We start from the raw sequence: 13085 nt of genomic DNA, 5'->3' as shown, positions 1-13085 counted from the left end.
CGTTATTGATTGGGGTTAGGTTTTTCTAGTTATTAATGCAATTGAAAAATTAATTCCTACAGTCGTACCTAGGAGTATTTTCTAGTTAGGGGTAATCAATGGTCGTACATTGGTTATCAATAAATTAAGAAAATATTGGTCGATAGAGTCCTTCGGCGACTGTAACTAGCCTATTAATAAATTAAGTGAACCTTTCTTGCATCAATGATCGGGTAAGTGGACTCTGTCTAAGAAGTAGTATCCTTAGTTAGAATTTATCTATTCTTGATTTAATTCCTGCTACATTTGTGCTAGTTAATTATTCATTTTTAGTTTAATTGTTTAATTGTTTTTAGTTTCATTCTGATAAAATTCCCCTTTACCAATTGAAATTTAAAAGAGACAAATATCCCCAATCCCTGAGGAGACGACCCTACTTGCCACTGTCTACTATTTAATAAATTTTGTCAACTAATTAATTTTGGTATATCAGATTACGCAAACTCTTCGAGAACAGAGTGAATCAAGTAACCCATTGCACACCTAAAGTCTCTGCTCCAGTACCTAGGATTAATTATGGACTGATTTTAGTGGTATTTAGGTTTTTATTATTATTATTGAGCAGACTCGACACCCTGTCAATTTTTTGCGCCGTTGCCACGGACTGACGTTAAGTATTTGTTTCTTATTAATCTTAATTTTGTTCTAATTTTTTGGTATTTTTCTAGTTTATGCCTCGATCTTCTCGTACAGGCGAATTAATTTTCGATCCTGAAGTAGAGAAAACTGCGCGTAGAATGAGGAAAGAAACCAGACAGCTCAGAAAGGAACACTCCAGTGCTGCATCCCAGAGACCTGAGCCAGAAGTTGAACCAACAGATTCGTTTGGTGACACTTCGAGTGACTCGGATCAAGAGAAAGTCACCATGGTAAATGCACAAACACTAAGAAAGTTGGCTACTTCTAATTTAAATCAGCAACCTTTGTGCATTACTTTTTAAAATTTAAATGATAACACATTTTTGGAGTTAAAATCTGGCCTAATTCATCTCTTACCATCTTTCCATGGTTTACCAGGTTAGGAGCCCTACAAGCACTTGCAAGAGTTCGACGTCGTCTACAACAGTATGAAACCCCCGGGAATTACTGATGAACAGATAAAAATGAGGGCCTTTCCCTTCTCTTTGAAGGATTCCGCGAAAGATTGGTTGAACTACCTACCACCAGGTAGTATCACCATGTGGGACCAATTGAAGAAAAAATTTCTAAACAAGTACTTTCCGGCGTCTCGAGCTACGAGTTTAAAGAAGGAAATCTGTGGTATCAAACAACACCCAGGCGAGTCTCTCTATGAGTATTGGGAGAGGTTTGAGAAACTATGTATCAAATGCCCTCAACATCAGATAAGTGAGCAACTGCTCATCCAATATTTCTATGAGAGGTACTTTTCAGAGACAGGAGTATAATCGATGCTGCAAGTGGAAGAGCGTTAGTGAACAAGACTCCTCGGGCAGTATGGGAGTTGATTGAAGGGATGGCTGAAAATTCACAGCAGTTCTGTTCAAGAGAGCCCAACCTGAGCTAGTGATGGGCCTTTGCCCCCACTCTGATGCCGTTGGGCTTACCATTTTACTTCAAGTCAATGAAGTGGAAGGCCTCCAAATCAAAAAGGCTGGAGCTTGGGTTCCTGTTGTACCACTTCCTAATGCATTCATTGTCAATGTCGGAGACATTTTAGAGGTAATCATGCTCAAAATCCTTTCTCCAAAGATGCAATGTGAATATGAACAATCTCTTCAAATTGCTTTTCTGTTTATATAATTATAATTACAACATCTATCTAGTTTTTGGCCTCCCTTATGAGATATTTGCAAATTGGTTTTTACAATTATGAACATATATGGAAACTAGAATGTCTTTCCCATATTTTAATAGGATTCAAGAGATAATCTTTCCGATTATGATTAGTATGCGTACACTAGGTTGATGTAAGACTAATTATCAACTTGCACCGCCTAGAAAATGAGGCCAGGTCAAAGTGTAGTTTTCATACCAAAATTTAACTTTTGACAAATTTGTGCCTAAACTTATAACTTTGGCTACTTTGTCGGAGTTAAACGAATGTTGTCTATTGATAGAAAATTAAGTACTTTAATGAAACACGTATCTTTGTAAAGTAAAAAAAAAAGCATAAAATATATGGATGAAAAGGTCTTTATATTGAAAAAGTAGTTTTATTCATATTAGTAACCAACTTAATTGATTAATTACTTCATTATTCGAGTAATATTTCCCAAGAATGTAAAACTTGGGCATAATAATGTCAAAAATTAGTATTGTACATGCCCTTACATCCCCCAACCCTCCAAATCATTGCTTACCTGTGATGTACGAGTGGTGAAATTCAAACTACTTTCCTTTCATCGCTTTGAAAAAGTACTTACTCTTTTTCCCAACAAATTTGTTTTGATTTGCAGAAAGAAATTTACTTTTAGTCTTGATTTCAATGCTAATTACACAAGTTACCTACAAATCATGTCCTGGAATTATCAGGGTATAGCTTCTGAATTCTATCTCAATTTTTTGGGGCATAACAGTAGTTATAGGTGGACTCACAAGATTACCCTGTTAACCGTATTCTATTATTGAGCCTAATTAAACTTTCATAAGAATGTATGCTACATAGTACACAGTTGGCAATAATTTGACGTTTTTGAACTGAGATGTAGATTGTGACAAATGGGATTTACAAGAGCATTGAGCATCGGGCAACTGTGAATTTGCACAACGAAAGGCTTTCCATTGCAACGTTTCTTCTCCCAAAAAAAAAAATTACGGGTCCAGCGCCAAGTCTTGTCACCCCTGAAAATCCAGCAATTTTCAGAAGAATTAGTATGATTGACTATTTAAAAGCGTTATTTTCCCGTGAACTAGATGGGAAATCATTCGTTGACGCAATGAGGACCCAAATCGAAGACTTTTAGGCTTTTAGCCCCTTTATGATTTTCTCTTTGAAACTTATGTACGCTGTTGATATGATGTACCATCCCCCCTCCCCTCCTTCACCAACTTTCATTCACCAAATTGTATAATGATTTAAGGATTAATATTATATGCACTGCTACTGTATATGTTATTAGATTCTAATGCATGACAATTAATATTAATTTAAATTTCAAATTTCAAATTTGCACAAATAGTATGTATTCAAGCCTAATACTGTATACATTATTAATATATAAAAAATTAATCTATTTTTTTAAATATAAAAGAGAATGATGAGTTATTATATGTGCTATCAACGACGACGTATTAGAAGTCATTCTTTATGCTAGATCTTGATAAGGGGAATAAAAAAAAGCAAAAAAAAAAATGCTTTGCTATTTTACCTTTTTCCTACTATACTTATTTTAGGCACAATTATAAATTTTTGAATATTTTGCTATTCCGTAAATTGTTTTTTGTTTATTTCATATTCTATTCACCGACACAGCTTCGCTCCTTCGAATCTGACCCCATCTACATTGTGGGAATTTAGCCGGATGAAACCGAATGGGAATGTTTCAAAAGGCCAAGTGTTAGGCTTATGGCCCCAATGCTAAGCGGACCTCTCACTATTCCTTTTTTGGTCGCCTTAAAACGTCAACTATAAGAAACCTTAATCCATAGAAGAATTACATAGTCAATGCCAAGTCCACTTCTATCAATTTAGTTGCCACCTTAGTTTTACCGCAACATGAATTTGAAAACTACACTCTTTTGCAACAGTTTGTCCAATTAGTTTCATTAACTCCAACAATTATCAAATAATATCAATCTTACGTGGCAACATACACTACAATAAAAAAGACTTTCTTGGCATACCTATAGTGACGCTTACTTACATATATCCTTATAACATTTCTATCACGACACTTAGTATCAATCCAACAATGTATACTCTAACTATTTTTTATTTTATTTTATTTAAAAATAGAAGTGTATCTCTTTAGAATTCCTATTATGACAGTTGAGTCTATGTGAGATATCTCAAAGGATCCAAAAAATAATAATAATAAAAAAGCGACGTCGTTCCTTTTTTGGCGCAATTTTCAGGCGCCTAAAACTTTTTCCATTCTTGAAATTATGGAACATCTGTCTCCCCTATCTCATCGATCAGAACTCCTCCTTCTTCTCACCAAACCTCTCTCTCTCTCTCTCATTAGAGCCTTGCAGCTCTCTGTCTTCAAAACCCCTCTCCAACTTTTTACATCTCTCAATCGAGCCTTTCTTTTGAGTTTTTTTTTCGGTTGAATTGCATTGCAGCTGCCATCGCTGTCTTTGTTCGTTCATTGAAGGTATGTAATTGCTTATTAAACTATGTAATTGTTCATTCATTGAAGGTTTTTTCACTGAACACTCCTACCAATCTTGATTTTTTTCTTTTTTTGTGTGATAATATAAGATATTTTAGCTATCTTTGAAGCCATTTATGAATTGTATCAACATTGGTTCCCTTTTTTGGACTTTTAATTGCTCTATTACGTTGAATTAAGACGATTAAACTTCAAAATTGGCCCTAAATTAAGAATAGGTATAGTTAATCTATTTAACCCTTCGATAGTTGAGTTCCACTTTTTTATTTTTAGGTATGCAGTACCTATCAATTATTGGACTCTATTTTGAAACAAAAACCAACACAGAGGTTGGCTCCCCAACCATTTCAAATAGGAGGGCCATTGATGCCTGCAATGCATAGTCCAGTGAAGGGTGGTTGTTTGTTGAGGGTAAACATTCCGAGTGTTGGCGAAGATGGTCTGAAGGTCCATCTTGAGAACAATATTGTATTCTTTGAAGGGTAAAGGAGAAGTAGAACACGAATCTATAGATGTCTTGACTTACAAGTGAATTTAAACTGTCTCGTAATTAAATCACCAAATGATGCATTTAGAAAAAATAGTACCCTGAGTATAGTTTAGGATGGTACAAATTTTATAGTTTTTCGACAAGCATATAGAAAGTAACATCAATTTCACTAGGCACTAGCAAGAGCCAACTTGAGAAAATTTTTGCTGACTTTCTGTGGGGGGAATCATTCGTGGGTCGTCGGTATCATTGGGTAGCATGGGATAAGTTGTGTTGTCCCACAGAGGCGGAAGGCCTGGGGTTTCGCTCACTCTCTTCATTAACGGAGGCTTTTGCGTGTAAGTTCTGGTACAGGTTCTGGAGGAAGGGAACACTCTGGGCAAACTTCCTTCATGCACGTTACTGTGGTGCCTTGCATCCGAACCAGGTGACACTGGGGCCTTCTGCCTCGCATTCGTGGAAAATACTGCTAGCGGCCCGTGGTAGGGTTGAGGAACACCTGGTGTGGGAGCTTTCCAATGGCAGCTGCTCTTTCTTGTGGGATAACTGGGCTGGATGGGGACCTCTGGCATGGAAGTTCCCTGAGCTTGCTACTATGGCAGTGGTACGGGAGTTCTGGGTAAGGGGGCGATGGGATTCACTTAGTATCGAGCAGTTGGGTTGCCAGGAAATTTTGGAGGCTACTAGAGACACATTGTTGGTAACGGGGGAGGATCCGGATTCTCCTTTTTGGGACCTATTGGCTTCAGGTGAATTTGAGCTCAGTTCGATTATTCCAGTGATTGATGGCCTCCCTCACAAATCCTGGCTGTATGATGCTCTTTGGAGACTGGGGCTGCCGCTAAAAATTTCATTTTTTATGTGGAGGATGTTGGGTCATAAGCTTCTAGTAGATACGTGTCTCCGCCGGTTTAGGGTTGCAGGCCTGTCTAAGTGCGTCTGTTGTTCATCACCAGATGAGGAATCGCTCCACCACCTGTTTGGGAGTAGTGAGATAGCAAACTCGGTTTGGGGCTTCTTCGAGAAGCCGCTTGGCATTTTCCGACCACATTCAGCTGTGCGGGGTAGGTTTTTTGCATGGGGAGCTTTAAGGGTACCTAATCCAGCATTAAGGTGGTTATTATAGGTTGCTCCCTCAGTGATTTTCTGTTGTGGTACAGAACCTATTATGGAAATTGGTGAGGAAGGTACTCGTTATGTATTCGATTGATGGAAACGCAAATTACACCCAAGCTGAATGAATGTCAAGAACAACTCAATTTTTCATTGAACAACTTCAACTTGCTTACAGAAAAGGAATTGGCGGGAAGAGAAGAAGATGAGTAAGAATGCAGGAAAACTTTTAAGAAAAGGAAAACAGAAAGGATATTCTCCTTCTGATCACAATACAGGAATATTTCTTGTCCCAATCCATTGCATGATCGTAATATATATAGTAATCTACTCTAACTAACTCTCCCACTAGCTAACGGCATAGAAATTGCGTGTGAGTGAATCTTCTAGATTCACTGGTCCACTTACAGCAAGAAGGTCGTGAACCCAGAATGAGCGTGCTTCCTTGCTCACGCCTTTGCGAACTCCTTGCGCCTTTTCCCTTCTTGTTTTCACGCCTTTATTTACTTCGTGCCCTGCTTGCTGTTTTAATTCTTCAAAACACGTCTTCTCTTCTTTCCTCTCTATTTGATCGCGCTTTCCTTTGATGACTCCTCACGCCTTTACTTCTCCGGTCCCTGTTATTTCACTACTTCATTACAATACCTCCCCCTCAACAGCAAACCTTGTCCTCAAGGTTGGAAGGTAGGGAATTGTCTTTCAATCTCCTCAGCATCTTCCCATGTAGCTTCTGCAGGATCCGTACCCCACCAGTGGATTAGCCACTGAGTGACAGCTGCATTTTTCTTCTTTACCATTTTCCTATCCAGTATGGCAATAGGCTCTACCCTCCAGTGTCCCTTTTCATTTGTTTCTGGTAATTGGAGGGTGGGGGTGATCTTGTCTCCCACCTTTCTTTTGAGCAACGACACATGGAAAACAGGGTGCACCTTTGAAGAGCTTGGCAGATTCAGTTTGTAAGCTACATTCCCTATCCTTTCCTCTATTCTGTATGGACCAAAGTACCTTGCTGATAGTTTGGTGTTCCCTCTCAGAGCCACAGAGCTCTGTCTGTAAGGTTGCAACCGTAGATATACCCAATCTCCTTTACTGAATTCCCGTTCACTCCTCTTCTCATCAGCATACCTCTTCATCCTCTCCTGAGCCTGCTTCAAATTCTGCTTCAGTATGTAGTCCATTTGTTGCCTCTCCCTGAGGTATTCCCCTACTGCAGCTACCCTGGATTGCAGGTAGGGTCCCAGAGCCAATTGTGGAGGTGCAAAACCATATAGTGCCTCAAAAGGGGTCATCTGGATGGCAGTGTGGTGGGAAGTGTTGTACCACCATTCTGCCAGAGATAACCACTGGTTCCACTTTTTTGGTTCCATATGAGTCAGGCACCTGAGGTACATTTCCAGCACCTGGTTTACCCTCTCAGTCTGGCCATCAGTCTGGGGGTGATAAGCTGTGCTGTAGTCCAATTTGGCCCCCAACGAACTGAATAATTCTTCCCAGAATTTACTGACAAAAATCCTGTCCCTGTCTGAAAGCATGCTTTGAGGGATACCGTGTAGTTTACTGATGAAATCAATGAAGAGTCTAGCCACTTTTGGAGCATCAAAAGGATGGGATAAACTGATAAAGTGTGCATATTTTGTAAATCTATCTACCACCACCATAATAGTATTCCTTCCTTTTGATTGGGGTAGGCCTTCCACGAAATCCATAGTAATATGGCTCTATGAGTGCTGGGGAATAGGGAGTGGCTGCAGCAATCCTGGGTAAGCCACATGTTCATCTTTGCATTTTCTGCAGGTATCACACTCCAGGACTGCCTTCTTGATTTCCTGGTACATTCCTGGCCAGTAAAATAGCTGTTTGGCCCTCATATAGCTGGCTTGAATGCCTGAATGTCCTCCAATTTGAGAATCGTGTAGTGCAGTAATTAACTTCCTCCTGATATCACCTTGTCCTCCTACTACTGCCTCTTCTTGAACCTGAGAATGCCATCCTGGTATGAGTATTCTGGTGCTAGTGTGGGAGTCAATAGCACCAGAGCTGTGGTCTTCTGAACCCATTCATCCCCCTGGTAACTCTATCACCTCCTGTACCCAAGTTGGCACTGCACATGAGATGGCCGTGCACTCCCCTGTTTCTTCCCTGCCTTGTCTAGACAGTGCATCAGCAGCCAGGTTATCCCTACCTTTTTTGTAATGGATTTCGTAGCTTAATCCCAACAATTTAGTGAGCCATTTCTGTTGGAGTGGGGTAGTGATCCTCTGCTCCAGGAGATACTTCAGACTTTGATGGTCAGTGTGTATAATGAAATGGTGTCCTTCCAAGTAGTGCCTCCATTTGGTCACAGCCGTCACTAATGCCAGTAATTCCTTCTCGTAGATTGATAACCCATGTTTTTCTGTCCCAGAGCTTGACTGAGGTAGGAGATAGGTCTTCTATTCTGCATTAGCACAGCCCCTATACCAGTGTAGCATGCATCAGTCTCAATAATGAATGGCTGTGAGAAGTCAGGTACTGCTAAGACTGGGGTGCTACACATGGCCCCTTTTAGTTGTTGGAAGGCCTGCTCTGTGTCCTCACTCCAGTTGAAGTTGTCCTTCTTGAGCAGGTCTGTCAAGGGCCTGGCCATAGCCCCGTACCCTTTGACAAATCTCCTGTAGTACCCTGTTAGGCCTAGAAATCCCCTTAGCTGTTTGATGTTGGTTGGTCTCGGACAGTTTTTCATGCCTTCTATCTTCTCAGGATTAGCCTGCACCCCCTCTGCTGATATTATGTGACCCAAATATTCCACCTGTAGCTGCGCAAAAGAACATTTACTCATTTTTGCAAACAATTGATGCTGCCTCAGAATACTCATTACCTCAGTTACATGCTTCACATGTGTCTCCAGTGTGGGGCTGTAGACCAGGATATCATCAAAGAACACCAGCACATGTTTCCTCATCTGCTCCTAAAAGACCTGATTCATTAGGCTCTGGAAGGTTGCGGGTGCATTGGTCAAGCCAAATGGCATGACCTTGAACTCACAGAGTCCTTGATGAGTCCTGAAAGCTGTCTTTGGTATGTCCTCCACTTTGACCCTGATTTGAAAGTATCCTGCTCTCAGGTCCATTTTTGTGAAGTACTTGGCCCCATGCAGTTCATCTATTAATTCTTCAATCAGAGGCATGGGGAATTTGTTTTTCACTGTTAGCTCATTCAGCTGCCTGTAGTCCACACAGAATCTCCATGTCCCATCTTTTTTCTTAACCAGTAGCACTGGTGAAGCAAATGGGCTACTGCTGGGTTGTATGATGCCCAGTTCTAGCATTTCTTTCACTAACTTCTCAATTTCAGACTTCTGCACGTAGGGGCACCTGTATGGCCTCACCTGGAAGGGCCTGGCCCCATCCTTGAGGACAATCTGGTGATCATGGCTCCTGGTTGGAGGCATTCCTTTTGGCTCTTCAAAGACATCCTTGTATTGATCTAGCACATGACTGATTTCAATGGGTATCTGTCCTAGATTTTCTTCCTTCCCCACGGTCACTAGTTGTGCTACCACCCCATATTCCTGCTTCCTTAGCCATTTTACTAGCCTGCCTCCTTTGAACATCTCCAACTTGGTGCTGATGTCTTCTCCCATCAGTGTTATTTCTTGCTTCCCCTTGAGGATCCTCATACTGAGCTCCATGAAATTGAACTCTATAGGGCTGTGTTTGGCCAACCAGTCCACTCCCAATATCATGTCGCATCCCCCCAACCTTAGAGTGTTGAAGGTATGTTGGAACTGATGCCCCTGCATTTCCCACTGCAAAGGCTTATCCAGTCCTTTGGACTCCACCCTTTCACCATTAGCCACATTGACTACCAAGGTTGGCCCCTGTGAACACAGTTTTAATTCCTTTGCCAACTGCTCATCCAAGAAGCAATGGGTACTGCCACTATCAATCAGTGCAGTGACTTGCCTCCCCTTAACATGACCCTTCAACCTTATAGTTTTGTGCCTTGCTCCTCCAGCCAAGGCATGAATTGATACTTCTATGTGTTCCCCTGCTAGACCCCCATTAATGCAGTCACAGAAAACTTCCTCTTCCTGTTCCCTACTCTCCTCCACGTCTTCAGCTTCCTCAGTCAACAGTAGATGTGCATGAGCTTGTTTGCAAACATGCCCCAAGGTCACTACAAGAAAATTGGTCATCAGTGACAACTTTTATCTGTGACGAAAAAAAGTTGTCACAAAAGTGGATCCTTTATTGACGACTTTCTAACTCGTCACAAACCTCTAATGGGAGCCAACTCATTTGTGACGACTAGAAAAGTCGTCACTAGTAAATTCCCGACAAGATTTAGCAAGAGTGCGGGAGTGTTTAGAACACACAATAGTGACGACATTAAGAACATCATCACTATTGCTTGGACTATTTACAGACGACTTTTAGTTGTCGTCACTGATCACTATAAAAAAAAATTTATTAGTGACAACAATTTTTAGTGATGACAATAAGTCGTCACAAAAGGTACTTCTTTAGTCGCAACACCTAAAGTTGTCACAATTGCATCAAAGCAACTAAATGTTTAGTGACGACCCGTTATTTTCGTCACAAACTACACCGCAAGAAATATGTTCATTAGTGACAACATTTTTAGTGACGACAAAAGTCGTCACAAAAAGTAGTTGTTTAGTGACGACAAGGAAAGTTGTCATAATTGCTCAAAGCAACTAAGTCTTCAGTGATGACCTTGAAAAAGTTGTCACTAAAATGATCTATATAGTGACAACTTCTAATATCGTCACTGTCACTCTACCGATTCAGATTTAGTGACAAGAATTAATCGTCACTGTTTAAAGTACTTATTTCTAAGTCACTTTCATTAATTCTACTGTGCCACCCTAACTTTTGCGATTTAGCCCCAAATGTTGTAAAAAATTCCATTATGATACCTTAACTTTTACAATTTAGTCCCATATGTAGTACACCGATTTTTTTAATTCTATTATTACTCCCTAACTTTTGTAATTTAGCCCCATATGTAATTCACTAATTTCATTAATTCTACTATGGCACTCTAACTTTTGCAATTTAACACCCATATGTAATACGCCAATTTTATTATTTCTATTATGGCACCCTAGCTTTTACAATTTAGCCCCTATTTTTTTATTAGGAAATTGCGAATGGTATCTTGATAAACTATGCATAAATATTTTATAATTTTCTCAAACTTAAGTAATAATTTGTTATAAACTCTAAAGATATATCTTTCATTACAATAGTTATAAAGCAGGCAGGTCTTTTTATCAATGGAATAAGAAATTTATGCCAGATTTATCCTTTGTACTACATGCCAAGTAGTATTAGCAAAGGAATAACAAAGTAATTAACAAAATAGCCTTCAGGGAGTGTAGTTTATGGGCAAATGAGCATTATCTATTCAAAGTACCAACTTTTTATGGGCATTTTACTCTCAAACATATAATTTATGATAAATTTATAAATGCTTGTAAGTAAAATTCAAAAAGTGTTACACTGATTTCTTACAAAACGAAAACTGGTAGGTTATCTTTTCAATATAAATTAAATTTTTTTAAAAAAAGAAATGGCCCATAAAGTACCAACTCTTTGTGGGTTTCCTCCATTACATGAACAAATATTCTGCTCTTTATGTGCATTTCACTCTGAATCATTTAATTTATATTAAATACATAAATGTTTGTAAGTAAAATTCAAAAAGTGTTGCACTAATATTTTTAAGAGAGGGAAATTGGTAGGTTTTGTATTTAACATAAATTAAATATGTGAAAGCAAAAAAAAAAAAGAAATTACCCATAAATCTATGTCTTGCAAATCTATACTAGTAAAATAGTTTCAAACAAAATTAAACATTAAAATAAACTGTAATTTATACACATTAAAATATCTGTAATTTATACACATTTTGCAACTACTACTTTGTGTTTTCTCTGTAATGAATTTTTTAACTATTGAGAACTTAAGTTTTGTTTTGCAAATCTATACTAGTACAATAGTTTTAAACAAAATTAAACATTAAAATAAATGTTTGAAAAAGAACAAAAGTATATTTTCACTTATATGTAATTAACAAATTTTGCCACCTATATTGATGAAAATTTGTGTTTTTGTACTAAAAAATAAAGAATAATACTATAGCAATAAAATTTATGCTTCAAACCAAATTAAAAATAAAAAAAAGCATGATGATTGGTCTCAAATGTTGGGAAAATGATTATTTTTATTGAAACTATGTTATAACGATATAATTTGAGTTTAATTATTTTGAATTACATGATGTTCTTTAGTGCTGCAATTATAAGAAATTAGTATAAAATATTAGCAAATTATAAAAGTACATTTTCAATTATATGAAATTAACAAATTTTGCCACCTATGTTGATGAAAATTTTTATTTTTTGCTAAAAAAATAAAGAATAATACTATAGCATTAAAATCTATGGTTCAAACCATATTACAAATCCAGAAAAAAAACATGATTTTTGGTATCAAATGGGGGGAAAATGAGTGAAGTCAAAATTTTGATCAAATCATAGGAAAGTGCCGCGCAACAAAAACAATATCCAAAGCAAAGCAAAGACCAAAGCAGCGGAACACATTCTGAAAACAAAAGCAACGGAACACTTGGTCTGAAACACAAACAAGCTTCTGCACTAAGCTGAAACAAAGCTTCCTATACATTTTCCCCAATTTTTCCAAATCCCTAATATTCTACTACATTTTTCCCAATTTTTCCAATTCCCTACTACATTTGCTTTTCTCCTTTTTTTTTCCAATCTTTTGCCCCCTCTATTTATGTCAAGGAAGCACAGGGGAGCAAGGTGTTGGAGCTGAGAGGAAAAAGACTGAAACAAGAAGGAAAAACTAAGAAGAGAAACCGAGAGAGCCGAGAGTAAGGCTGAGAAATTCTAAGCAAAAGGAAAGGGAAAGCAGCGAGTGAAGGAGAAAACCATCGCTTTCCATCATCCGTTTCCATCATCGTTGAAGGGCAACTCTGTCCGCTAAAGATCTTTCCAATCCGCTTCCTTTTTGCTGTCCAGGTATGTTACTTCTTATCTATCTGTTTGACGATGACGAGGTAGCCTTGCCATACTTATGATTTTAAGGTTCTTGGTACAGTCTATGATGAACCCATGA

General features: G+C 38.5%; 3 protein-coding genes across 3 annotated transcripts; 1 reads left to right on the top strand and 2 right to left on the bottom strand.

The window, feature by feature from the left end:
• The first annotated feature begins 4700 nt into the window (after positions 1-4700).
• LOC140014418 (uncharacterized) lies at positions 4701-5950 on the top strand. The gene is made up of 2 exons (XM_072065275.1): positions 4701-4816; positions 5179-5950. The coding sequence occupies exons 1-2, from the start codon at positions 4701-4703 to the stop codon at positions 5948-5950; spliced, it is 888 nt and encodes a 295-aa protein (XP_071921376.1).
• Positions 5951-8287: 2337 nt separating this feature from the next.
• LOC140014417 (uncharacterized mitochondrial protein AtMg00860-like) lies at positions 8288-8878 on the bottom strand. Its single transcript, XM_072065274.1, has one exon. It carries the CDS (start codon positions 8876-8878, stop codon positions 8288-8290), a length of 591 nt encoding a protein of 196 aa, XP_071921375.1.
• A 6-nt stretch (positions 8879-8884) lies between these two features.
• On the bottom strand, positions 8885-10114 carry LOC140014416 (uncharacterized). Its single transcript, XM_072065273.1, has one exon. The coding sequence runs from the start codon at positions 10112-10114 to the stop codon at positions 8885-8887; it is 1230 nt and encodes a 409-aa protein (XP_071921374.1).
• Positions 10115-13085: the final 2971 nt, after the last annotated feature.

Source organism: Coffea arabica, chromosome 9c (genome assembly GCF_036785885.1).
Source record: "Coffea arabica cultivar ET-39 chromosome 9c, Coffea Arabica ET-39 HiFi, whole genome shotgun sequence".
Taxonomy (NCBI): Eukaryota; Viridiplantae; Streptophyta; class Magnoliopsida; order Gentianales; family Rubiaceae; genus Coffea; species Coffea arabica.
Note: the sequence above shows the minus strand (reverse complement) of the source record. Positions and strands in the feature narration are given on the sequence as shown.

Bases quoted from the DNA above. Each gene is read 5' to 3' on its own strand.
- LOC140014418 (XM_072065275.1), top strand. From the start codon at position 4,701: ATGCCTGCAATGCATAGTCCAGTGAAGGGTGGTTGTTTGTTGAGGGTA. The intron at 4,817-5,178 runs GTAAAGGAGAAG...GTTCTGGTACAG, and splicing joins AATATTGTATTCTTTGAAGG to GTTCTGGAGGAAGGGAACAC.
- LOC140014417 (XM_072065274.1), bottom strand. From the start codon at position 8,878: ATGAGGAAACATGTGCTGGTGTTCTTTGATGATATCCTGGTCTACAGC.
- LOC140014416 (XM_072065273.1), bottom strand. From the start codon at position 10,114: ATGACCAATTTTCTTGTAGTGACCTTGGGGCATGTTTGCAAACAAGCT.